We start from the raw sequence: 22472 nt of genomic DNA on the forward strand, positions 1-22472 counted from the left end.
GCGGCTGGGGCCCCCAAGAAGCCGGGCTGAGAGGGAGGGCCCCGGAGGTCCGGGAAGAGAGAGAAAGACAGAAATTCGAGAAACAAGCCTCTCGGGGAGAACCAGACAAACCGGGTCCGGGCAGGCCGGGCGCAGCCGTCAAGGGCGGAGCCGGGCTTGGGAGCCCCGGGAGTTGGGGGGGGCGGGCGGGCGAGCGAGAGGGGGCGCTCCGCCTGGGCAGCTCGGGACGTGGCGGGGGGTTGGGGGCAGGCAAGCCCTGAGGCGGCCCGTGCACTAGGGTTCCGCCGGGGTGCTCGTGACGCGGCACCCACGGCCCCCGCACCGCAAGCAATCCGGCCCGCCAGGCGGGAGCTCCGCCCTGGACCCCGCCCCAGGCCGGAGCCCCGAGTGTCCGCACAGTGCTGCAGTGTGGTAGGGGCCCGGGGCGCCGAGGCTAGGCGGGGTCCATGGCTGTGTCGGGAGGCAAGGAGGGGGTGTCCCGGCCGGGCCCGGTCCGCCTGGAGCCCGGGGTCCGGCGGTCGCGGGAGTGGGCAGACCCCGAGCGGCTCCGCCTTCCCGGTCAAGGCCCGGCCCCCGCGCGCGCGCGCCCCGCCTCCTCTCCCGCAACCCCCACCCCCCGCCCCGGCTCCTCAACACAAACTTTCCGTCCCGCTCGCTCCCTCCTCCGCGCCCGGCGCCTCCCGCTCCAGCCCGGCTCATTCCGCACATTCCGGCCAGCCCCCTCCCCACGACCCCCCTTCCCCGGCCCCCCTCTCTCAGTCCCTCTCGGGCCCGGCGGAGCGGCCCGGCCGGAGCGCCCCCCCGAGCTCGGACCAGGTAAGCCCGGCGGACGCCGGCAGGAGGCCCTGTTCGCGAGAGGGAGTTGGTTGGTTGGTCTGGATGGGGGGCTCTCGAGAGGGGCTGGATCCCCGAGCTATTGTCCAGCCAGAACGCGAGCCCCAGATGTGGGTGCCGGGAAGTTTGGGAGGCAAAGGGGGAGACGAACTCTCAGGGAAGCCCCGCCTCCCCACCGTCCGTCTCCCCCTCCACCGCCTCACCCCACCCCTCCGCCCCGCGCCCGGGACGAGTGGATCGGGGGAGGTTAGGGAAGCCAGACGATCGTGTCCCCCCCCAGTGCCATGCCCCGGCGCCACCGTGCCGCGCCAGGGGTGCGGGCTGTGGGGGCACACGGCTGGCCGGGGCCTGCCAGCCGGGAGCTCGCATCCGGGGCGCCCAGTCCCGGTCTCCGCCGCCCTTTGGACTCCTGGAACCCGCCGGGCCCCAGCTCCACGCAGGCCTCGGGCCCGGCTGCCGGCGCCCAGGCCGGTGCCTGCGCGCTGTGTCCCGCTGCGGCGCTGGGTGGCTGGGAGGGTGCCTAAAAGTAAAGTTGCGTGCCCTGGGTGTGTGCCCCTCCGAGAGTCAGGAGCTTGGGTTTCCCCCTGCCTGTGCCGCTTGCCTCCGAGTGGGGGTTCCAGGGCACCTAGTTCCGGGAGAGGGCTGCTTTGGGGTTTTGGTCGCCCCACGACGTCCTCAGGGTCGCGATTGGACTTCAGCGAGTTAGAAGGAGGCTCAACTCCCAGGCCCGCTCCAGACCCCTCCATTGTCTGCCCTACCCTCTATTCCTGCCTGGGAGGGAGAATTGGGGACTGGGTTGCCTCTGTTTCCCAGCCAGGCCCCAAGGGCAGTGTCATGGAGACCCCACTCTGCCCCCTCTGCCGGGGAGGGGCCGAGGCAGGAACAGGTCTGGACGAAGCGGGGTGGGGGACAGGCAGCCTTTGGGGAGGGTGTTTCAGGGGCTGCTGCCTTGCTTCCGTGTCTCACCTTGCTCTCCAGGTAAAGGCAGAACCGTGTCAGGCCTGGACTTGCAGCCCAGGAGGCAGGGGCTGAGGGTGGGGGCTGGACACGGCGCAAAGGGGCTGGTGCCTGTAAGCAGGGCCTGCTGCGGCCGGCTCTGGGAACACATGTTCCACCTCGGTGCTAGGCCGGATGCTGGGGGCAGCCTGGGGCAAAGAGGGACAGTTCTGCTGTCCATGAGGTGGGGGTGGCGGGAAGGGAATTACATGTCTGTCCCTTCCAAACTCCTGCAGCCTCTTGCTCTAAGACGCCCCTCCCCTAGACCTACTCCCCCTACCAAAAAAAAAAAAAAAGAAGCAAGGTTGTAGTTTCCTATTCTTCTGGGTCCCTGCCCCGCTCTGCCAGGGAGGCAGCAGGTATCTCCTTCAGGAATAGGTTTTCTGGTCAGTGTGACTTCAGGATGGATGTCCCTCCTCAGGGAGGGGCCAGGATCCACAAGAAGTCTCCGGTTCCCGGCTTTCCTCCACTCAACCTAGGGAGGGCACCGTAATTAATGCTAATGAGTGCATTTGGGCTGGGGAATGGCTGAGTGGATTGGTCAGTGGTTGGTTGGCAGGAGGGAGCTGCATTTGTGTGTGTGTGTGTGTGTGTGTGTGTGTGTGTGTGTAGTCCTGTGCCTCCACCCCCTTGCCTTGGGGTTTGCAGACCCTGACGCTGGGACAGGGAGGGAGAACTCTGGAGCAGAGAAGGGCAGGGAATTAGGGTTGTGTTCCTATCTGGTCCTCTGACAAGCTGGGCCATCTTAGAGTCTCCCTGCTTAGAGTACATGACTTCTCAGGCCCCGGGTCTCTGAGTGCCTCCCAGAGATTCTATCTCTGAAGCCAGTGAGTTCTGGAGAGGTGAGTGGGTGGTGGATCCGGGGGTGACCCAGGGAAGGAGGCAGGCGTCACTGAAGACAGGCTAAAGCAGATGAATGTGGCGGAAGAGGCTGCCGAAGGCAGGTGTCAAAGGATGGGGAGGCCTGGGGCCGCTGGGGGAACATGGCTGTTCACGTGGCAAGAGGACCCAGGGGTGGCTCTTGTGCAGTGGCCACTTGGTCTGTGTCTCTGTCCTCCTGCCAGCCTCTCCTGGGACACCCCCACACCAGGGGCTCTGTGTGGTAGGTGAGTGGAGGTCCAAGCTGTCAGGCTCCCCAGCTCAGGGCTCTGGAAGGGAGGAGCAGAGGGGTCAGTGCTTGGCGAGCAAAGAGAAACGGGGAGCTGATGGTCCCAGGCCCCAGAGAGCCGGGAGCCCTCATGGCATGAGTGCTGCAGCTTCCTAGGAGGGAGCGGGAAGGTGCTCCTGTGACAGCAGAAAATAGTGGGTCCCTGGGGTGGCCTTGAGAAGCCCAGGCCTCCCAGGGGGCTTCTGGGCAACAGCAGCTTCCCCAGCCAGAGCTGGGGGAGGGGTTGTGGGTCACATGGTGCTCCCCCCGCCCTCGGCTTTGCCCGCCCCTCCTGCCAGCTGAGGTCGTTGTCCAGAGCTGCCTGCAGCCCACTCCCGGCAGGTGGTAGAGGAGAGCGGACTCTACCTCCCTCTGTAGCTGGGAAGGCATCCCCAGAGCCCGGGCCTTGGGGTTTCCTAGAGTGCTGATTGTTTCCTGTGCTCCCTGCCAGAGCCGAGAGGACAGGAAGCGATAGAGGCAAATGGGAGCGTGGGGGGGATCATGGAGCTGGGGGTGGAGGAAGGGTGTGGGGACACCAGGGAAGGCCAAGGATGGGGTGCTGCTAAGGAGGGGGTGCTGCTGAGACGGGGCGTGAGTCGCTGTGACACACAGCGCGTGCCACCAGCGTTGCGGTGTGCTGCTGCACACGTGTGTCTCCTGGTGACACAGGATGTGTCCGTTGGTATAAACAGTTCCACCGCTGTGTGCTGATGTATATGTGTGTGTGTGTGTGTGTGTGTGTGTGTGTGTGTGTATTTTGAGCCTGTGGTGTATGTGACCTGTGTGTGTAACGAGTTCATGACAGGTCCGTGTCTGTGACAAGTGAAATGACAAGATCCGCTCACCATGGCACGACATGCAGGCGGGCCGTGTCCCCGGACACAGGGACACGTGTGCAAATCACAGCAGCTGTGTGTTAGGAAGCCACCCGATGTGTGGGGCAGGCCCAAGACGGCTCCTTGGGTGGTCACTGTCTGAGCGTGGTGTGTGGGTACCAGACAGGGCAGCTGTGCCAGACAGGGCCTGGGCGCCAGTGCACGTGACGACATGGAATACTCTAGAAAAGGTAACCGTGAAGACTGGGAGAATGATTAATGCCACTGAATTGTGCCCGTAAAAATGGCTAACATGGTCCATCTTTGGAAAAAGAGCAGAGTGCAATTTCCAGATGTGGTTGTGAGGGTGTGACTGTGAGCCGGAGAGGAACGGCACCAGCCAACTGCCCTTTGTAGGGGCGCAGCCTCTTAGGGTGACAGCTCCTGGGGTTACCAGGGGCAAGGCGGGATGATTGAGATCTGGGAAACCTGCAGCTGACTCTCCCCCCACTTCCTTAGCCTGTTCTTCATTGGCTACCTGACACTCCCCCGCTCCCTGGAAGGAGGAGCAGGTGAGGGGTGTCCCAGGAGGAAATGAGGTGGAGGGTCTGGGAGCTGGGCCCCTTCTCTACATCAGACATGGGAACTCTGAGCAGGAAAGGAAGCCCTGAGGAGCCATCCTACCCCATGTGGTGGGAGAGGAGGGCCCCCTAGTCTTGATTCCCAAATTAGAAGCACATTAATAAACCGGGAAGGGTGGGAGGGGGAGGAGAAGGAGGAGACAGCCCCCACTCCCTCCTCCTGGCATCTGCAAATTGCTTCCTCCTGGAAGATTCAAGCCCCCACTGCAGGGAGCAGAGTCCTTCACAGCCTGGTGGGGTGTGGCCCACTTGGCACGGTCCCTCTGGGGTCCTCAGGCTGGAAGGGGGGATGGCAAACCCCCTCTCCTCCCCTCCCCTACCCCAGCCGCGTCCCAGGCAGAGCCCCAGCCACTTGTAGGGTGGGAGCCTCTGGCAGCTGGAGAACAGCTGGCCTGTGGTGGGGGCGGGGTGGGGTGGGGAGCCTTATTCTGCTGCCCTCCCATCCCCAGTCCCCCTGGTCTGGGGGGGAGGTTAGTGCGGCCTGACCTGGGCAAGCAGGGGCACTCAGCAGGGGTGGGGGGACTGCTGATTTGGCCAATCTTCTCTGAGTGAGGACATCAAGCACATTCAGGGAGAGCCCTTGGATACCGGAGTTCCCAGAGCTGCTGCCTGCTAGACCCAGGGCCTGGGCTTCCACGGGGAGGAGCCCACCCAGTCCCGGGCCCCCCAGCAGGGCAGCGCTCCTGTGGAGCCCAGCGCTCACACCGCCTGGCCCTCCTCCCCCACCTGAAGAGGCCTGGAGGCCTGGTGCAGGGTGATGGGGGTAGGGGTCCAGGCCTCAGCAGCTGCCCTGGCTCTGGCCTCCTCCCTGGAGCTGTCTGGCCAGTTCTTCCGGCAGATCTGGCCCCGGGGCTGGGGAGTGGGCAGCAGCATGCCCCTTATCTCCCGGAAGGCCCCAAAGCCTGCTCACCCGGCCTCCTAACCCCCATCCCATCCCTGCCCCCATCCTGAGGCACCTTGTGAGCCCCAAAGGGCCCAGCCAGGGGATGGGGAAAGCAGGTGGGGCTGGTCAGATGGAGGTGCAGGACGAGAGTCCACCAGGAGAGTGGGTTTGCAGGGGGTCAGGGGGCCTGGCTGTGAGGTATAGAGCAAGGGGCCTGGGGGACAGGGGGACAGGTGTGCTGACTCCTGCCTTAGCTATGCCCGCCGCCCCGCAAACCTTGCCACTCCCTCTGCCTGGGTCTCTCCTGGCCTCCGGCTTCCTGGCCACCCCTCCTTGGCTGGGGCCTGTCCTGTCTGAGTTTATTGGCCTTTCTCTTCTGTCCCTGTGGCCCTGCTCAGAGCTCTGGGGCTCTGGGTCTCATGAGGGCAGTCATTGTTCTCTTCCCCAGTCCAGCGTGGCATCCCAGACTGTCTGTGATCAGGGTCCCTCTATCCTGCTCTGCCTCTGCCTCTGGCCCTGGCACAGCCCACCTCCCCAGCCTCTGAGTGACTCTCCCACCAGCCTTGGCTCGGTGGTCTTGCTTTTCCACTTCACACACGCTCCCCTGCCGTCCCAGGCCAGCCTTCTTTCTCTCGGCCTGCTCTGTGGCCACTGGCTGCACCACTCCTTCCTCCCAGCTAGGTGAGGCTCAGAAATCTGGCCCTCTCAACCTGCCCGGCTGCCTTCCTGCCCCCTCCCCAAACCCTCCTGCCTGCTCACTGTGAGCCCCACACTTGTCAGGGAGCCCGTACCCACCCTACCTGGGGCTGCATCTAGCGAGGGTGGGGGCAACCTTGCCCTCATCCCCAGCAGAGCTGACCCTTCTTTTCTGCCCAGGCTGTGTGGAGGTTTCACACAGGGACCCTGGGCCTGCTATCTGCCTGCCTCTGCCCACCTGTGTGCCTTGCATGAGGGTGCAAACCACACACACACACACATTTGCACATGTGTACACCCATACACAGCTGTGGATTGGGGGTGCCACCTGCCTGCCACATCAGTGGGCACCACTGTTCTAGACAGTGGGTCTGGCGTGTGCCGAGGAGCCAGCAAGAGGCATGGTGGTCCCGCTGGTCTCCCTGACCTGACCCATGGGCCGCCCCCGCCTCCCCTCCCCCCCAGCAGCTGCCAGCGGTCCCAGCCAGGGGCCGCCCGCCCTGCCCCCCCTCTCCGTCCCAGCTCCCAAGTGCAGCAGCGTTCGCCATATTTGGCCACAGTGCTCCCGCGGGGGGCGGGGCGGGGCTGACATCACCCGGAGGGGGGTTGCTGCTACGGGGGAGGCAGGCAAGTTGTCATTCACAGTCCTGGGCTGCCAGGCCCCCCCAGGCGCTGGGCCCCAGCTGGAGGAGAGTGGTCTTAGCCCATCACAGCCCCTCTTTCTTTTCCTCCCCTTCTGACAGCCCCTTGGCAGTATCCCACGGGTACCTGGCGAGCCTTTATCCCCACAACATTGCCCAGTGCCCGAGTTCCCCGCCAGACTGAATACGGGCCATGGGAGAGACTCCGCAGGGGTCTCAGAGGGAGGGCCCTGGTGTGCTGTGGTGCAGGGGTCTGGACGCCCTACAGACCCTGTAGTTGCCCTCACAGCCAGGCCTTCATCCATCCCAGCTCCTTCCAACCCCCACCCCCACTTGCCTTGTCCCTCTTGGGTCACAGACTGAAGCCAAACTCCCTAGGTCCAGAATTCATCTCTAGTCCTGCACACTGTGTGTCCTTGGCAAGCTCTTTCCCCACTGTGTTTGTAAAGTGGAAATAGCGTTTGCCCATGGGGTTACCGCGAGGATAAAATGAGGTAGTACAGCAGAGGCTCTGAACCGGCCGTGGGGCAAGTATTAGTAGTGGGGATGCGAAATCTGACCCCACACCTGAGATTAGGCCCTCCTAGTACCCTTTCCTGTCCCTAAGGCCCTCCCAAGGAAGCTGGCATCCCCGAGGAAGGAACCTACCCCTACCCATCCAACAGGACTCCCTGCAGGTCTGACAGTCCCCGCCTGTCCACTCTGCACCTCTCCCACTAGTTTCAGGGTCTAGCCATCCCCCCGGGTCCTGATGGACACTGAGAATGGGGCTGGGGGTGTTGCTGTAGGGGGCGCTGGGGTGAGTGTGTTGGGGGCACAGGCTGAATGTGGATGTGGGCTGGATTAGTAACCCCTGCCTGGCCTGGCAGGGACAGGGAACTCAAGTTTACAGAGCCAGGCCCATCCACTGTGTGGACCAAGGTAGGGGTAGCCATTCGGGCGGTTTATAGGCTACTCCTACTGCTGTGGGGCCTGGAGGTGCTGGCACCAAAAGTGGGGTGGAGGAGCTGGTGGGTTGAGTGAGAAGCTATTGACCAGGCACTTTTTCTCAGCTGCTGCATCGCCAGCCAGCCAGCCAGCCAGCCAAGTCTCCCTTCTTGCAGGAACTCCTGAGTCCACTCTGCCCAGTCAGGGTTCTCCACAATGGCTTATCCAGGGGAAGGTGAAGCCACGCCTGGCTCTTGAGACTGGGGCAGTTTCCTACTGGGGACCCGGCAGCAGGAAGGAGGGGTTGAGCACTCCTGGGGGAGCCCCTACCATTGCTGCTGCTTCTTTTCTGGCTCCTCTGGGCGTCCCTCGATTTGCTCCCTGATGGCATGGAGAAGAACAAACCAGCATGAGATGCTAGGCTCTGTTATCCCTGCCATTGGTCACGTCTGGTCCTGTACCAGGCACTGTGGCTGCGGTCATTTAAATCTTAGCCCTCATGACCTCAAGGAGACAGACCCTTTCATTTTTTTTTTTAAAAGATTTATTCATTTTTATTGGAAAGCCGGATATACAGAGAGGAGGAGAGACAGAGAGGAAGATCTTCCGTCCGATGATTCACTCCCCAAGTGAGCCGCAACGGGCTGGTGCGCGCTGATCCGAAGCCAGGAACCTGGAACTTCCTCCAGGTCTCCCACGCGGGTGCAGGATCCCAAAGCTTTGGGCCATCTTCGACTGCTTTCCCAGGCCACAAGCAGGGAGCTGGATGGGAAGTGGAGCTGCCGGGATTAGAACCGGCGCCCATATGGGATCCCGGGGCTTCCAAGGCAAGGACTTTAGCCGCTAGGCCACGCCACCGGGCCCAGACCCTTTCATTTTTCAGAGAGCTGAAGAAACTTGTCCAAGGTCACACTGCTCTGAATAAACCACGCCCTATTTTCCCTCCATCTCAACCTGGAGCACCTGCCCCTGGGATGGGCATGGGGTGGGAGAATAACTAGAATCAGGGGGGACCCCCAGGCTCTTAACATCCTCTGTGTCACCCCTCATAGGCTCAGGCAGCCCAGTGGGCTCAGGCCCAGAGCCCGAAGCAACCAGCACAATAGCGTCCAACAGCTGGAACGCCAGCAGCAGCCCCGGCGAGGCCCGGGAGGATGGGCCCGAGGGCCTGGACAAGGGCCTGGACAACGATGCCGAGGGCGTGTGGAGCCCGGACATCGAGCAGAGCTTCCAGGAGGCCCTGGCCATCTACCCGCCCTGCGGCCGCCGCAAGATCATCCTGTCGGACGAGGGCAAGATGTATGGTGCGTGCGCGGGAGGCACGCGGGGGACACTGCACTGGCCTCCCCGCCCCTCCCCCTGCTCTCCAGCCCCTCACCCAACCGGTTTGGTGAAGACCTGGAGGCCCGCCAGCCCGCCACGGGGCGAGTCTGGGCGTGTGAGCCTGTATGTCCGGATCCTCCTCGTAAACAAGGCTGCCCCCCACCCCCATCCAGCGCAGCCTGCACCCCCACCCGTGCCCGCCTGCTCCTTCCCGTGCTGGCCTGAGTGACTCAGTGGGCCCAGGAAACTGGGTCAGTCAGTCCAGTCTGCTCCAAGCCTGGAAGAGGGTCCCTGCCCTGGGGGGAAGGAGGGGAGGGAGGATGACCGGGGCAAGGCTTAGCAGGTCACACAGTCACTCTCTGAGCAGGGTGCCCCTCAGAGGGTGGGCAGATTTGCACTTTGGACATGACTTGACCTTGAGGCTGGTTCCTGCTATCCTGCACCCCAGGTCTTCCCAGTAGTGCCAGGCTGATGGAGGCCCACCCTGCCAGCAGCCAGAACCTCAGCCGGTGTGGAGACCCCAGGGGCTGGCTCTTAGCATTAGAGCCCACTTGGGGTGGGGGATAGGGGCAGGCAGATGTTTAGGAGGGCAGGGGAAGCTGCCCCCCTCAACTGCTGTGCCAATGGCTGGGGCAGCCCCATGGGATATTTTTAGACAGGGTGGAGGGAGGGGGAGAGGGGCCCAGCGGGGCAGGGGCCGCAGGGGGGTCGGGGGAGGAGGAGTAACTGGGCTGGTTCTGTCACAGGAGAGGAATTTGGGGAATGTGGCTGTTCTGGGGAGACCATGGAGTTGGGGGACAAGGAGCCTGAATTGAGGGTAGAGGTGGACAGAAACCCAGCTACATGTTTGCATGCCCCAGCACCTGCAGAGCCAGGTCCTCAGGCACGGGTCAGCTGGACCTGTGCAGCAGACCGGAGCCCCTGGCCCCAGGCTCCCAGGGCGGCAGAGACACGTAATTGGTGACGGTGACATGGGGTGACAGGCAAGGTCATGGTGACACATCTTGACACAGACTGTCAGTGTAGGAGGCAAGCTGGAGGCCATCCACGCCTTTCTTCCAGGGTCTCCTTGCATAGCAGGAGCCCCGTCCATGTCTCTCATGGGTGTGCAGGGGGCAGGGAATGTTTTGCTGGTCCTTGGCGGCCCCAGTGTCCTGAGACCTGCAGCCCCAGTCTGTCTGCAGGGTGGCCTGTCAAGTGTCCTGCCCTTCTTTTCCCCTCTTCTGTGTACCCCTCGGTCCCTGACTCTCCTGCCGCTTTCTCCCACCCTGCTTGCAGGGTTTCCTGCAAGGAGGGGCGTGTCTCTAGCCCCAGTTCCTCCCTTTGCCCACTTTTTGTGTTTTTTTCTCTCCTCCCACAATCTAGGTCGAAATGAGCTGATCGCACGCTACATCAAACTGAGGACAGGGAAGACTCGGACGAGAAAGCAGGTAGGGAAACAGTTTGTGTTGAAGCCCCTCTGCCCTCACAGCCATTTCAGCCACCGTGCTGTCCCACTGCCCTCCTCAGAGCTGCCAGGGACCCAGATCCTCTGCCCAGGGAGCCTGGCCCAGGTGGTTTACTGGTTAACCAGCAAGATGGAGAACTAGTACAGAGGAGGGAGGCCTGGCTGAGCAGCAGGGCACAGTCCAGCAAGATACAAGAGTCTAAGCCAGGGAAGGCTGGGAAGGCTTCCCAGCGGAGGTGTCTTTAAGAAGTTGGGAGTCTGCCAGGCTGAGGGAAGGGAGCAGATCCACCTTTGAGGTCATTATCCTCATGTTGCACAGAAGGAAATCACGACCCAGGGAAGTTAGTTACCTCAAAGCTACTTGGCTGGCAGGTGGTGCCCCAGGACCCAACCCATGGGGCAGGAAAGAGCCAGGACTGCAGAGGTGAGTGGACGGGCTGAGGTGTGGAGGCCCTGCTGCAAGAGCCCTAGGGGACAAGTTGCCCTGCTCCGGGCAGCAGGAGCAGCAGGAGGGTGCCCCCCATCAGAAGGGTACTATACAGGGAGTGGAGGTGTTAGGCAGGGAACTAAGAGGGCCAGGTGAAGGTGAAAGTGAGCTGGGCACACTAGGCGATGACAGTTTGCCATCCTGGAAAGTGTGGTGATAGAAACCTAGAGGGGCACTGGTGGGTGGCAGGCAGGAGGAAGGCTGGGCGAGGGAACAGAGGTCAGTGCTGACCCTCCGCCCTCCCCACCTCTCTGTGTGACTGTGCACTGGGCAGGTGTGACCTGCTCACGCCCCTACCTCATGTCCCCTCCCTTGCCCAGCCTGGGCTTCGTCTTCAAGACCCCGTCTCCCCACCTCTGAGCTTCAGGCAGCAGGGAGAGAAACATCAGGGGGTGGCCCCACCAGGCCACCTGTCCCCTCGGGTCTGGTGGCCAGGAACAATGGTCCAGAGAGTGGTCCAGGAACACTGGTCCACGGGTTCCATGCCGTAAGAAACCCATGCCTAGTGTTTTTGTAATGCACATTTTTCATGAACTTCTTGGAAGATCCCACGTGAACTGCAGCCTAGCCTTGGTTCCATGGCCTTTTGGTGAGTCAATGAGACCAAGAGGCTGGCTAGGAACCGCTGCTGTGACTGCTGTTCCAGAGGCGAGCTCTCCCTGGTCACAGAGACTTGCTTGTCAAAGTAATCATTAAGCTTTGTCACTTTCAACTAAGGCCTGGGGCGAGGCCATCCTCTTCTTGTTTTCAGATTTATTTTTGTTTATTTGTGAGGCAGAATAGAGAAAGAGAGATATTCCATCCACTGGTTCATTTCCCAAATGACCACATGGCTGGGACTAGGCCAGGCTGAAGCCAGGAGTCAGAAACTCCATCCAGATCTCCTACGTGGGTGGCAGGAGCCCAAGCCCTTGGGCTGTCCACTGCTTTCCCAGGTACATGAGCAGGAAGCTGGATGAGAAGTGATGCAGAGGTTGGATCGGCTGCCAGCCAGCCACAGTGCCAGCCCTTCACTAGGCTCCTAATTCCACGTGCAGCATTGTGCAGGCATCCCAGACGACAAGGTTTTCCAGGCCGGCTGTCAGCAAGTTTAGAATGTGAAAAACCACTAATTTTGACTGTTTCGCTGGGATGGGGCTCTCCTAGCTGTTCTTTCCTCACATCCTGGATTTTATATTTAATACTCCTTCTATGTACTCTGTACTATGGCTGCGAGGAGTCACCATGTATTATACAGAGCAACTGACAGCATATGTTTGGTTTGGTTTTTAAAGACTGATCAATTAATTTGAAAGGCAGAATTAAAGAGAGAAAGAGAGAGAACTTTCATATTGGTTCACCCCAAATAGCCACAATGGCCAGAGCTGAACCTGGCCTGAACCTGGGAGCCAGGTCTCCCATGTGGGTGCAGGGTTCCAAGGACGTAGGCTATCTGCCACTGTTTTCTAGGTCATTAGCAGGGAACTGGATGGGAAGTGGAGCAGCTAGGACCCCAAAAGGTAACCATATAAGATGCTGGCAAGTAGGTAGTAGCTTTACCCACTATATCAAAGCACCAACTTCTGGGGTAGTTTTTATTTTACTTTTGCAAAGGAAGACAGTGTGAATTATTTCCAGACCCCTGCAGCACTTTGTAACAAGTACGTGTCTCCATACTGACAAAGCAGCTGGCAGATCCCTTGGGAGCTAAAACCCCGCCGACTTCAAGTGTCTGACACATGCTGCTGGCATGGCTGGGTGGTGAAGCCGCAGGGGGCTCTGAGCCAAGGCCACCTGGCTCCGAATCCGAGTTCTAGCACGGGCTGTGTAACATGCCTGCCTTGCCTTCCCTCACCATGCTTCAGTTCTGTCGCCTGTAAGTCAGGGATAGTGGATGTGTCCATACCATGTGCGTGATGTTGGCTATAAAGAGCATTTGAACCCATCTGTGTGACGTGGAGCACAGAGGCATGTGTGCTTAGAAGCCTCTGTGATGTCACTGTGTGATATCATCAGTCATTTTGCAGCACCTTCCTACACTCTAACCAAAGGGCCTCAGGGCTGCCCAGCCTCACACAACATTGGCTTCCAAGCTGTGATGGAGAAGAAAAAGAGAGTGTTCTTTGTGGGCTGTAGTCGAGAGGATCTGGGGATTCTGGAAACTGCTGGGGAAGCAGGGACCCATAAGGCTCTGAGATGTACTGGGCAGAGCCCCCACAGCAAGGGTCTGTGTGCCAGCCAGTGCCCCAAGCCAGGGGCATGCCCATATGGAGTGGGCTTAGTCCAGGTGTGCCAGGAGATGGTTGCAAGGAGAGTGCCTCTTGGGTCCAGATGTGTCCCTGTCCCTGTTATGTGCATCTGTAGAGAGGAGGGTCCACACGTGTGTCAGGGAGACGCCGTTTGCTACGCAGTAGCAGTAGGAACAGGCCTGCTTATCTAGGCCAGTGACTGTTGAATGGAACTTGGCCAGTGGCGCACAGAGGAGAGCTTGGCCAGCAGGCGCATGTTGCCCGTGACTGGCTGGTTAGAGTCCACATCCCTGAAGTTGCCAGTCAGAAGAGGTGGCCCTGTCTTCCCAAGGGGGCAGGAAGCGGGTGGAAAGACTCCTGTCCTTGGGCCAGGGCCAGCTCTGTGCCCGGGCATGCAGTTTGGCTGGCAGAGCTCAGGTCGGCTTTCAGCTCTTGGAGCGCCCTCCTGGCCAGGTGCTGTGCGCAGCAGAGGGCTGGGGTGCGCCGTTCCCGCAGCCCCCACGCGTGCCTCCTCACTGTCTGTGTTTTCCTCTTTGGCGGGGCGTGGGCCGGCCCCTAGGTGTCCAGCCACATACAGGTTCTAGCTCGGAAGAAGGTGCGCGAATACCAGGTTGGCATCAAGGTATGTTGGGCACGTGCCCGGGGCGTCCAGCCCCGCCTCGGGCCCTTCCCCACAGCACCTCTGCTGTTGTCTGCAGGCTGGGCCGCTCTGGGCCCCCACTCTGCCTCCTCTGCGACTGGAGCTCTTTCCTGGCCTCTCCTACCATTCTCTCTGCTCTCTCTCTCTCTCCTCTCTCTCTGCAGGTCTCTAGCCACCTGCAGGTTCTAGCCAGGCGGAAATCTCGAGAGATTCAGTCCAAGCTGAAGGTAGGGGGTGGGGAGGCTCCTGTCACCGGGTCCAGCCCCTCTCTGGCCCCAGGCCTGGGGCTGAGATGCCGTCAGAGGGACAGTGCAAGCAGCAGCAGGAACCAGGGGACTGCCAGCCTAGTAGTAGAAGGATGTCTGAGCGCCCCCCAAAGGCCCACCTCTGCTTGTCTACACTTTCTTTTTTCTTTTCCTCCTGAACGCTGCTTGCCAACTGCACGGGGACTTCTAGCAGGCAGGGCGAGGGGCTTCTGGGTGCTGGCCAGTGGGCTGTGAGCAGGTTGTGGGGCACATGATGTGACAAGCCCGTGTGTCTGTGTCTGCTGTGGCAGATGAGGATGTGACGGCCCTGACCTCTCGCCATATCCCTTGTTGGGGCATAGCGCCCGTTCCCCTACTCCCCAAGCATGGGACCGGAGGACAGAGGCGGCCCCCCCGAGCGCCCCAGGGTAGCCCACCATCCAGGGCAGCACCCCAGAGCAGGCAGCCCCTGGGGGCTGGTCCACAGCTGCCTCTAAGCTTGCTCAGGTTCCCTAGGTGGGCGTGCCTCGAGCCTGTGGGAGTGGTGGCAGGAGGCCGGAAGCCGTGTCCCCCGCCCCACTGACGAATCCTCCTCCCTCTCTTTTCACAGGCCATGAACCTGGTGAGTAGTACTTCCCGCCCCGGAGGGAGGGCGAGGAGAGGGCCTCTGTGTCACACAGGGTTGTGAAATCAGCTTTCACGGTTTGCAAGCACCTTTTTAATTTTATTGGTTTATTTTAAAACTTTAAGATTTATTTGAAAGGCAGAGTGACAGGAGAGGGAGGGTGAGACCTTCCATCTGCTGGTTTACTCCCCAAGTGCCTTCAGTAAGCCAGGGCTGGACCAGGCTGGAGCCAGGGGTCAGGCACTCTAGGCCCACCACAAGGGTGGCAGGAATCCAAGTTCTTTAGCCCTCGGCCTCGCCTCCCAGCAGGTTAGCAGGGAGCCAGCTGGATCTGAAGGGGGAAAGCAGGGACTCAAACCGGCACCCCAATATGGAATGCCAGCATCCCAAGGTGCAGCTCAACCTGTTGAGAATGCAGCCTGCACCTGCCCCTATATATAATATATGTAAATGAAAGGAACTCAGCAGTTCCCAGAGCTGTGTGCACTCCAGATCCCGAGGGGCTCACAGCACAGGTGTGGGCCCCGGGCCTCGGCTTCTCTGATGCCAGCTGAGCCATTAGATCCACCCTGACCCAGAACAAAGAGTGTGGGAGATCTGCTTAGGGTTAATCCTGTGCACACTGGGTTCTGCTGCGAGCGGGTAATGTCCAGTCTGGGGCCCCCGGAGCCCTGGCCTCATGTCACCCTTCTTCTCCAGGACCAGGTCTCCAAGGACAAAGCCCTCCAGAGCATGGCGTCCATGTCCTCTGCCCAGATTGTCTCCGCCAGTGTCCTGCAGAACAAGTTCAGCCCCCCCTCCCCTCTGCCCCAGGCCGTCTTCTCCACTTCCTCACGGGTACAGGGGCCTGACTGCAGCCATGGTGGTGGAGGCGTTGGGGTGGGAGGTCACTGTGGTGGGGGTGTGCCCTACGGCGTCCCTGCACACTGAGGGCCCTGGCTTGTCCCACCCTTGCAGTTCTGGAGCAGCCCCCCTCTCCTGGGACAGCAGCCTGGACCCTCTCAGGAGTAAGTATGGTGCTCATTCTTCCTCCCCTCCTCAGCCAGGTTCTGGCATCTGCTGAGCCAGGCTGATATTCTGAGGCAAAGCAGGGGAGAGCAGGGAGGAGGGGAGCCGGGAGGAGTGTGGGTGTCTCACTCAGTGCCTCAGGTAATGTTATAGGCAGGCCGGGATGCTGGGTTTTTCTTCAGTTCCAAGACGAGGCCCAGGCCCAGTGACCTGAAGGAGTGGGACGGGGGTGGTATACACATGCCATTTGCACATCACCTGTGAGACACAGCAGCCTTTTCTGGAGGTGGAACTGTGCAGGCAGCTGCTGGTATGGGGTGGGGGGACCGTGCACCACGGGTCCCGGATGATGGAGAAGGAGCGCCCTCTGACCTTGCTCTGCCCCTGTCTGCAGCATCAAGCCCTTTGCACAGCCAGCCTACCCCATCCAGCCACCCCTGCCGCCAACACTCAGCAGTAAGTGTCCTGGTCAGGGGAGAGGGGTAGTGGGCAGCTGTGTGTGTGTGTGTGTGTGTGTGTGTGTGTGTGAACAGGGGTGGGGGTAGGACTAGCCTGGAACCACCTCTAACCTTGCACCATGTGGCTTCCAGAACCCTGCATGGCGCACGCGCCACTATGGGTGTAGCACATTCATAGCTCTGTGAGTCAGAAATGGCCTTGCCGTAGGAAGTGCCCTGAAACCTTAACAGGCCTCTCTGAGTGGTGGGATTCTGGGAATCATTGTTTTCCTTTTTTGCTTCCTTCCTTTGTGTTCCTATTAATCTGTGTCACAGGTGGCTCAACAGGCCAATCTTCCCCCTCAAGCACTAGATTCCATATAAACACCAGTTCATATCCTAGCTGCTTCACTTCCCATCCAGCCCCCTGCTTGTGGCCTGGGAAAACAGTAGAGAATGGCCCAAAGCCTTGGGACCCTGCACCCGTGTGGGAGACCCGGAAGAAGCTCCTGCTTGGCTTCAGATCAGTTCAGCTGTGGCCACTGCAGCCACTTAGCAAGTGGACCAGTGAATGGAAGATCTCTCTCCTTCTCTCTGTAAATATGCCTTGCTGATAAATAAATCACATACATATATATTTTTAAGGTTTTTTTTTTTTTTAAACTGGAAAGGCAGATATACTGAGAGAAGGAGATACAGAAAGATCTTCCATCCACTGGTTCACTCGCCAGCTGGCCATAATAGTCAGAGCTGTCCTGATCCGGAGCCAGGAGCTTCTTCCAGGTCTCCCACGTGGGTGCAGGGTCCCAAGGCTTTGGGCCATCCTTGACTGATTTCCCAGGCCACAAGCAGGGAGCTGATTGGAAGTAGAGCAGCCGGGATACAAACTGCCATCCACATGGGATCCTGCTTGATGTAAGGTGAGGATTTAGCCACTAGACTACTGCGCTGGGCCCTAAATCATATATATTATATATGCTATATATATATGAAAGGCAGAACAACAGAGAGGTCTTCCATCCACTGATCACTTGCCAAATTCCAGTGACAGCCAGGCCTAGGCTAAGCTGAACAAGGAACGGTGTGGGTGGCAGGAATCTAAGTACTTGAGTCATCCTCTGCTGCTTCCCAGGCACATTAACAGGAAGCCAAATCAGAAGCACAGATAACTGGGGCTAGAACTGGCAACTCCTGTATGGGTTGTGAGTGTCCCAGCCAGCCACTTAACCTTCTGTACCACATTGTTCAACCTGGGAAAATGTCCTTGAAGATTACCATTGGGACCAGCGCTGGCAGTTGTGCAGGTTGTTCACTGTGCAAGCACAGCTGGAGGGGACTCAAAAGTGAACCCAAGTCCCTACACAATGTGCACTAGGGCTGGGATGGAGTAGGGCAGGACCAGAGCCTGCGCATATACACACCAGGCTCCATCTCCCTGCCAGGCTACGAGCCCCTGGCCCCACTGCCCCCAGCCGCTGCCTCTGTGCCCGTGTGGCAGGACCGCACCATCGCCTCCTCCCGGCTGCGGCTCCTCGAATACTCGGCCTTCATGGAGGTGCAGCAAGACCCTGACACGGTAACGTGTTTGGTGAGGGTGGGGGTGAGGCTTTGTGCCACTGCAGCTTAGGGCCACTGGGTGGGGGTCTGGCCTGCTCCCCTGACCCCATCTGGGTCCCCCTCCCCACAGTACAGCAAACACCTGTTTGTGCACATCGGCCAGACCAACCCCGCCTTCTCAGACCCGCCCCTGGAGGCCGTGGATGTGCGACAGATTTATGACAAGTTCCCCGAGAAGAAGGGAGGCCTGAAGGAGCTCTATGAAAAAGGGCCCCCCAATGCCTTCTTCCTCGTCAAATTCTGGGTAAGCCACCCACCACCAGCCCTTTCGCCAGGCCGCCTTCTCACAACAGCCCAGGCTGGGGACCTTGGGTAGGGTGTGCAGGTGCTGGGGTGGGGACCTCACAGGCCCTCCTCGCCCACAGGCCGACCTCAACAGCACCATCCAGGAAGGCCCTGGCGCCTTTTACGGGGTCAGCTCCCAGTACAGCTCTGCTGACAGCATGACCATCAGCGTCTCCACCAAGGTGTGCTCCTTCGGCAAGCAGGTGGTGGAGAAGGTGGAGGTGAGTGGGGGCCGCCAGGGTGATGTGGCAGGGCCAGGAGGAGTGGGCGAGTTCCAGGCTTAAAGGGCGGCTCCTCTGCGGCTGTCTGCAGACCGAGTACGCCAGACTGGAGAACGGGCGCTTCGTGTACCGCATCCACCGGTCGCCCATGTGCGAGTACATGATCAACTTCATCCACAAGCTCAAGCACCTGCCAGAGAAGTATATGATGAACAGCGTCCTGGAGAACTTCACCATCCTGCAGGTGCGGCAGGCGGGCAGCGGGGCTGGGGGCGGGTTTCCGGGAGAAACCAGACTGGAACACGGAGAGAACGAGGGTCTGGCCAGCCACTGCCCCCTAGCCCTGTTCCACCTGACTGTGACTCTTCCTGCCTGCCTTCCAGGTGGTCACAAGCCGGGACTCCCAGGAGACCCTGCTGGTCATTGCTTTTGTCTTCGAAGTCTCCACCAGCGAGCACGGGGCCCAGCACCACGTCTACAAGCTTGTTAAAGACTAGGGTTCCCTCAGGGCCCATCACAAGGATGCAGGACTGGCACCCCTGGGGGGTCCAGGATCGAGGATTCATCCATCCACCCATGGAGCCTCAGGCCCAGGATGCAGGCGACCTCCCCACCCAAGCCCAGCACACACACTCCCTGCCACTGTTCTGCGCTTTAAAGTGGAAGAGGAGGGAGGCTCTGCCATGGGCAGCAGGCCCACTCCCACACAGCTCTGCTCAACCTCAAATGACTACAGAGGGCTGGGGATGAAGGACCCCTTCTGGGCTCCTGCAGGATTGACTATTGGCCACCCTAGGAGTGTGCAGTGGGAAGGAGTGGCAAGGTGGGTTCAGGATGAGGGGGCCCCCCCTTTCCTGTCCCCCTCAGGGTGCTGTCCTCAGAACCTGCAGCAAGCTGGGCCCATTAAGGCCCCAGGGAGAGCGACAGAGCCCTGGCTTACACTACCTCCCTGTGGCAGGGTGTGGTGCCTCACCGAGGGCCTGGAGAGCACCTCTGTGTGGTAGAGGGGCTCCACAACAGCTCCTTGTTGGGTGCCCCCAAGAGCCACTGTGCAGGGACAGGCCCCAGCCTGTAGTGACATGCAAGCAGTTGATACCCTTCTCTGCCAGACTTGGGGTTGCTGAACCCTGGAAGGTCCTGCTCCCTCCTGGCCTTACCCACCAGTTTCCCAGCCCTTGCCACCAGCCACCTCTGGATATTTATCTCATATGAAGTACTGTGCCCCGCCCAACCTCCCTCAAGACCCTCACAGTTTGCATACCGCTCAGGCCACTTCCAAGCCCCACCTAGGTTTTGTAATGTATATTATATATATTTTTATGTATTTTTTAAGTCAGGCTGTGATGGGTTATGTCACAAATGCGACTCTAGGTTAGGGCACTGGTCCTGAAGACCCAGCTCCTGCTCCAAAAATTAAAGTTATTTCTCAATGGGTCAGTCACATGACCAGCTACGTGCCACATTTTTGGTTAGCTCGAGATGGGCATGAGACCCTCAGGTCCTGACGTCACTCCCACTGTGCTCACTTCTTGCCCAGGGAAACCCTGCAGACCTGGCCAGCTCCTACCCTCCTGCTGCTCAGTTTGAGCTCTGGGCCCCTCTACTACAAGACTGGTATAGGGCAAACTGCTGTGGCAGTCTGGGAAAGACCGACCTCTCCCTGTTAAGGGGCTGCAGCTGCCCTATCCTTTGCCATGCCAGCCCAACCAGCAGGTTGGTAGGATTAAATGCACTCCTCATTCACTGTGAAGGCCAAGCTTCAAGTTCTATTAATTTGGGGAGTCCTGGAGAACCACTCAGATGGCATGCCCAGCGCATCCCAGACCGAAATGCAAGGTCGGAGATAAGCAGTGCCCAGACAGCTCGAGTGTAAACACCACTGCACACCTACTGGGGAGGAGTGCAACCAGACTCTCCCTGAAGAGTCAGGTACGCTTGTAGAATAGTTACCCAATCCATTGCTTAGCTTAAACCCAGGCTACCGTCTAAAAACTAAAGTTGAGATGTGTCAACATTTAAAAAGCACAGCCAGGCACTTTCTGCGCACAGACTGACACCAGCCATCAATGTGAGGACCCCAGCCTCTCTGAGGCACTTTTGGACCCTGCTTGCCCACCCACTCCAGGGGCTGGTCACTCGCAGGCAGGTCAGACACACACAGGTTTATTGCACAGCCTAATACAGGCGCTGAGGCTTGCCCATGGTGCTCTTTATGTACAAGGCCCGCACATTCTGCCAGTTCTTCTTGAGCAACGACACCAGGAAGTTGACAGCCAGGTGGATGTTGTACACAAGCTCATCGTCGGTCATCTTCACATGGCCAACAGCCACAGCCAGACACAGCACCTGGGGAAGGCAGATGACCAGCTCGCACCATGGGCACCCCGGCCCTCCCTCAGGGACCAGGCTATCCAGAACTCATTTCCCAGTCAAACTGTAAGTGTGCACCTTACCTTCTTCATCTGGAACTTGATGGTGGACTTGACCTCGTCGACTTTGGCCACCATGTTCTCATTGTGTGTCAGCAAGGAGGGGAACTTGCCTGCTTTGTTGAGGCCCGGGCCCAGGATCCGAGGAATCTGTTTGATCAGGGACTCCGATGCCAGGAAGGCGTCATACTTCTTGGCTGGTGATGAGAAGCCCCTGGGTGCTCAGGTCTCATGCAGAGGCCAACTCCCTCCAGGCCTCACCGGGACCCACATTCTCGCCCCCCACCCAGCTCTGCCTGATGCTAAGCTCCCACCTCAGTGATCCTGACATCTGGCCCATACCCACGTGCAGTGCAATGGACACTGCAGTCCACATAGGATAGAGCCTGCATGCTCACATCCCTGGTCATCTCACAACCTAGGACACCAGGCCCTAGATGTCAAATGCCACACAGGTGAACCAACTCAGGAAGCACCTAACCCACAGCTCCCCAGCAGCTGGCCACGCAGCGTATCCACAGGAAAACCCCACAGTGCGAGGCCGAAATCCCTCCTCAAAGGCCAGTGGGTCCCTGCCTGGGAACTCCACCGCAGCACTCACCCAGCTTCTTGACGAGTTTCTTGTTTTTGTTGAGCTTCTTGAGCGCCTCGATGTCCATGTGGGGGATGTCCACAGCCTTGGCCTCATCGCAGTGCTGCTGGTCGCCCAGGACACACACCGAGAACTTGGGGCGCGGAGTGGACTTGAGCCTGTGGTTGCCAGGTTTGGGGGACACACACACACGCGTCAGGTGTCCTGCTGCCCCCCGTTGGCGCAGGCAGGTCAGGGAGGGTCTGGGAGTCTTACCCAGAGCGTCCAGTGTCACGAACAGCCAAGCCCGGCTTCCCAGGCTCGGCCGGCGGGCTCGGCCAAGGCCTCCCCACGCCTCCCCTCATGTTTTACGACCCAGGGTGGGGGTCCGTCCAGCCAGGCCCGCCCGGGGCACGTCTGGACTCCCCTGGCGCAGCAGCAGCCCGCGCGTGCCGGGCCTCGGCTCATGGGGGGCAGGGTGGGGTGCAAGCGGTGCCAACCTGACGGTGCCCGAGAAACGCTTGTCCTTCTGGGGGTCGTAGTTCTTGAGGCTGATCTGCAGCTCCACCGTCTCCAGGAACCTCGGGGAGGGAGGACAGGCGAGGTGAGCGGCCAGGGGAGCGCAGGCCCGCGGACGCCCGGCCCGCTCCGGCCCCGTCCCCCGCCGCGCCCACCGCCCCGCGCCGGCCCTGCCCGCCTTACTTGCGGCGCTTGCGCTGGTTCCCGTGCAGGACCTCCCGCACCGCCTCGTACAGGGTGTCGCGAGAAACTTTGCTGCTGTGAGGACACAAGTCGGAGCGCGCTCAGGACCCGGGGCGCCGCCACCCCAAACCCCCGGCTGACTCGGGCCCAGAGCGGCCTCACGGCAAAGGGCGGCTCGAGGACCCCGCTCGACTCCGCCCGGCCCCAACAGTGCACCGGGAGAAGCCAGATGGACGCGGATACAAACATACAGCTCTCCATACCTCATGACTGTTCGCCTCGCGATAACCGGAAGAGAAGGACTCCTGGCCGGCGCATGCGCTCAAGTAGCACTGCGGCTCTCGCGAGAAGTGCGTGTGACGCGACCGGCTGGTTGCCCGGGGCCGGGCGGGTCGTGCCGCCCGGCGCTGTAGTGCCGCCCGCGGCCAGCGGGGGCGCCGCCGGGCTCGCGCGAGGACCCCAAGGGACCTGCAGGTGTCCTAGCCGGGACGCGGCCAGTCTGGCACTAGGCAAGGGGCTGCGTCCGGGGCCTGGGCCTCAGGCGTGCCCCGCGCCGGCCACAGCACCCTGATGGCCGCCCACAGCGTGCATGCTTGCACCCCGATGTCTGCACACGTGTGTCCTCCG

General features: G+C 60.4%; 2 protein-coding genes across 4 annotated transcripts; one reads left to right on the forward strand and one right to left on the reverse strand.

Moving 5' to 3' along the window:
• The first annotated feature begins 427 nt into the window (after positions 1-427).
• On the forward strand, positions 428-19149 carry TEAD3 (TEA domain transcription factor 3). Of its 3 annotated transcripts, XM_058664150.1 has the most exons (14): positions 428-816; positions 8633-8884; positions 10269-10333; positions 13625-13687; positions 13870-13932; positions 14561-14572; positions 15275-15412; positions 15533-15582; positions 15978-16039; positions 17463-17596; positions 17708-17881; positions 18003-18143; positions 18235-18387; positions 18527-19149. In XM_058664150.1, the coding sequence occupies exons 1-14, from the start codon at positions 447-449 to the stop codon at positions 18638-18640; spliced, it is 1791 nt and encodes a 596-aa protein (XP_058520133.1). In that variant the 5' UTR covers positions 428-446; the 3' UTR covers positions 18641-19149. The 3 variants fall into 3 exon arrangements, with proteins under 3 accessions (XP_058520133.1, XP_058520134.1, XP_058520135.1); XM_058664151.1 differs by lacking the exon at positions 13870-13932; XM_058664152.1 differs by lacking the exons at positions 13870-13932; positions 14561-14572.
• A 1141-nt stretch (positions 19150-20290) lies between these two features.
• Positions 20291-21997, reverse strand: RPL10A (ribosomal protein L10a). Its single transcript, XM_004590306.3, has 5 exons — positions 21846-21997; positions 21644-21724; positions 21174-21322; positions 20597-20769; positions 20291-20489 (listed from the first exon to the last, which is right to left on the reverse strand). The coding sequence occupies exons 3-5, from the start codon at positions 21229-21231 to the stop codon at positions 20319-20321; spliced, it is 402 nt and encodes a 133-aa protein (XP_004590363.2). The 5' UTR covers positions 21232-21322; positions 21644-21724; positions 21846-21997; the 3' UTR covers positions 20291-20318.
• Between the last annotated feature and the right edge of the window lie 475 nt (positions 21998-22472).

Source organism: Ochotona princeps, chromosome 1, assembly GCF_030435755.1.
Source record: "Ochotona princeps isolate mOchPri1 chromosome 1, mOchPri1.hap1, whole genome shotgun sequence".
Taxonomy (NCBI): domain Eukaryota; kingdom Metazoa; phylum Chordata; class Mammalia; order Lagomorpha; family Ochotonidae; genus Ochotona; species Ochotona princeps.

Excerpts from the sequence above, each read along its gene's own strand:
- RPL10A (XM_004590306.3), bottom strand. The coding sequence starts at position 21,231 with ATGGACATCGAGGCGCTCAAGAAGCTCAACAAAAACAAGAAACTCGTC. Across the intron at positions 20,770-21,173 it reads GAAACTCGTCAAGAAGCTGG|CCAAGAAGTATGACGCCTTC; the intron begins GTGAGTGCTGCG and ends TCTCATCACCAG. Across the intron at positions 20,490-20,596 it reads TCAAGTTCCAGATGAAGAAG|GTGCTGTGTCTGGCTGTGGC; the intron begins GTAAGGTGCACA and ends TGCCTTCCCCAG.
- TEAD3 (XM_058664150.1), top strand. The coding sequence starts at position 447 with ATGGCTGTGTCGGGAGGCAAGGAGGGGGTGTCCCGGCCGGGCCCGGTC. Across the intron at positions 15,413-15,532 it reads TCTTCTCCACTTCCTCACGG|TTCTGGAGCAGCCCCCCTCT; the intron begins GTACAGGGGCCT and ends CCACCCTTGCAG. Across the intron at positions 15,583-15,977 it reads CAGCCTGGACCCTCTCAGGA|CATCAAGCCCTTTGCACAGC; the intron begins GTAAGTATGGTG and ends CCCTGTCTGCAG.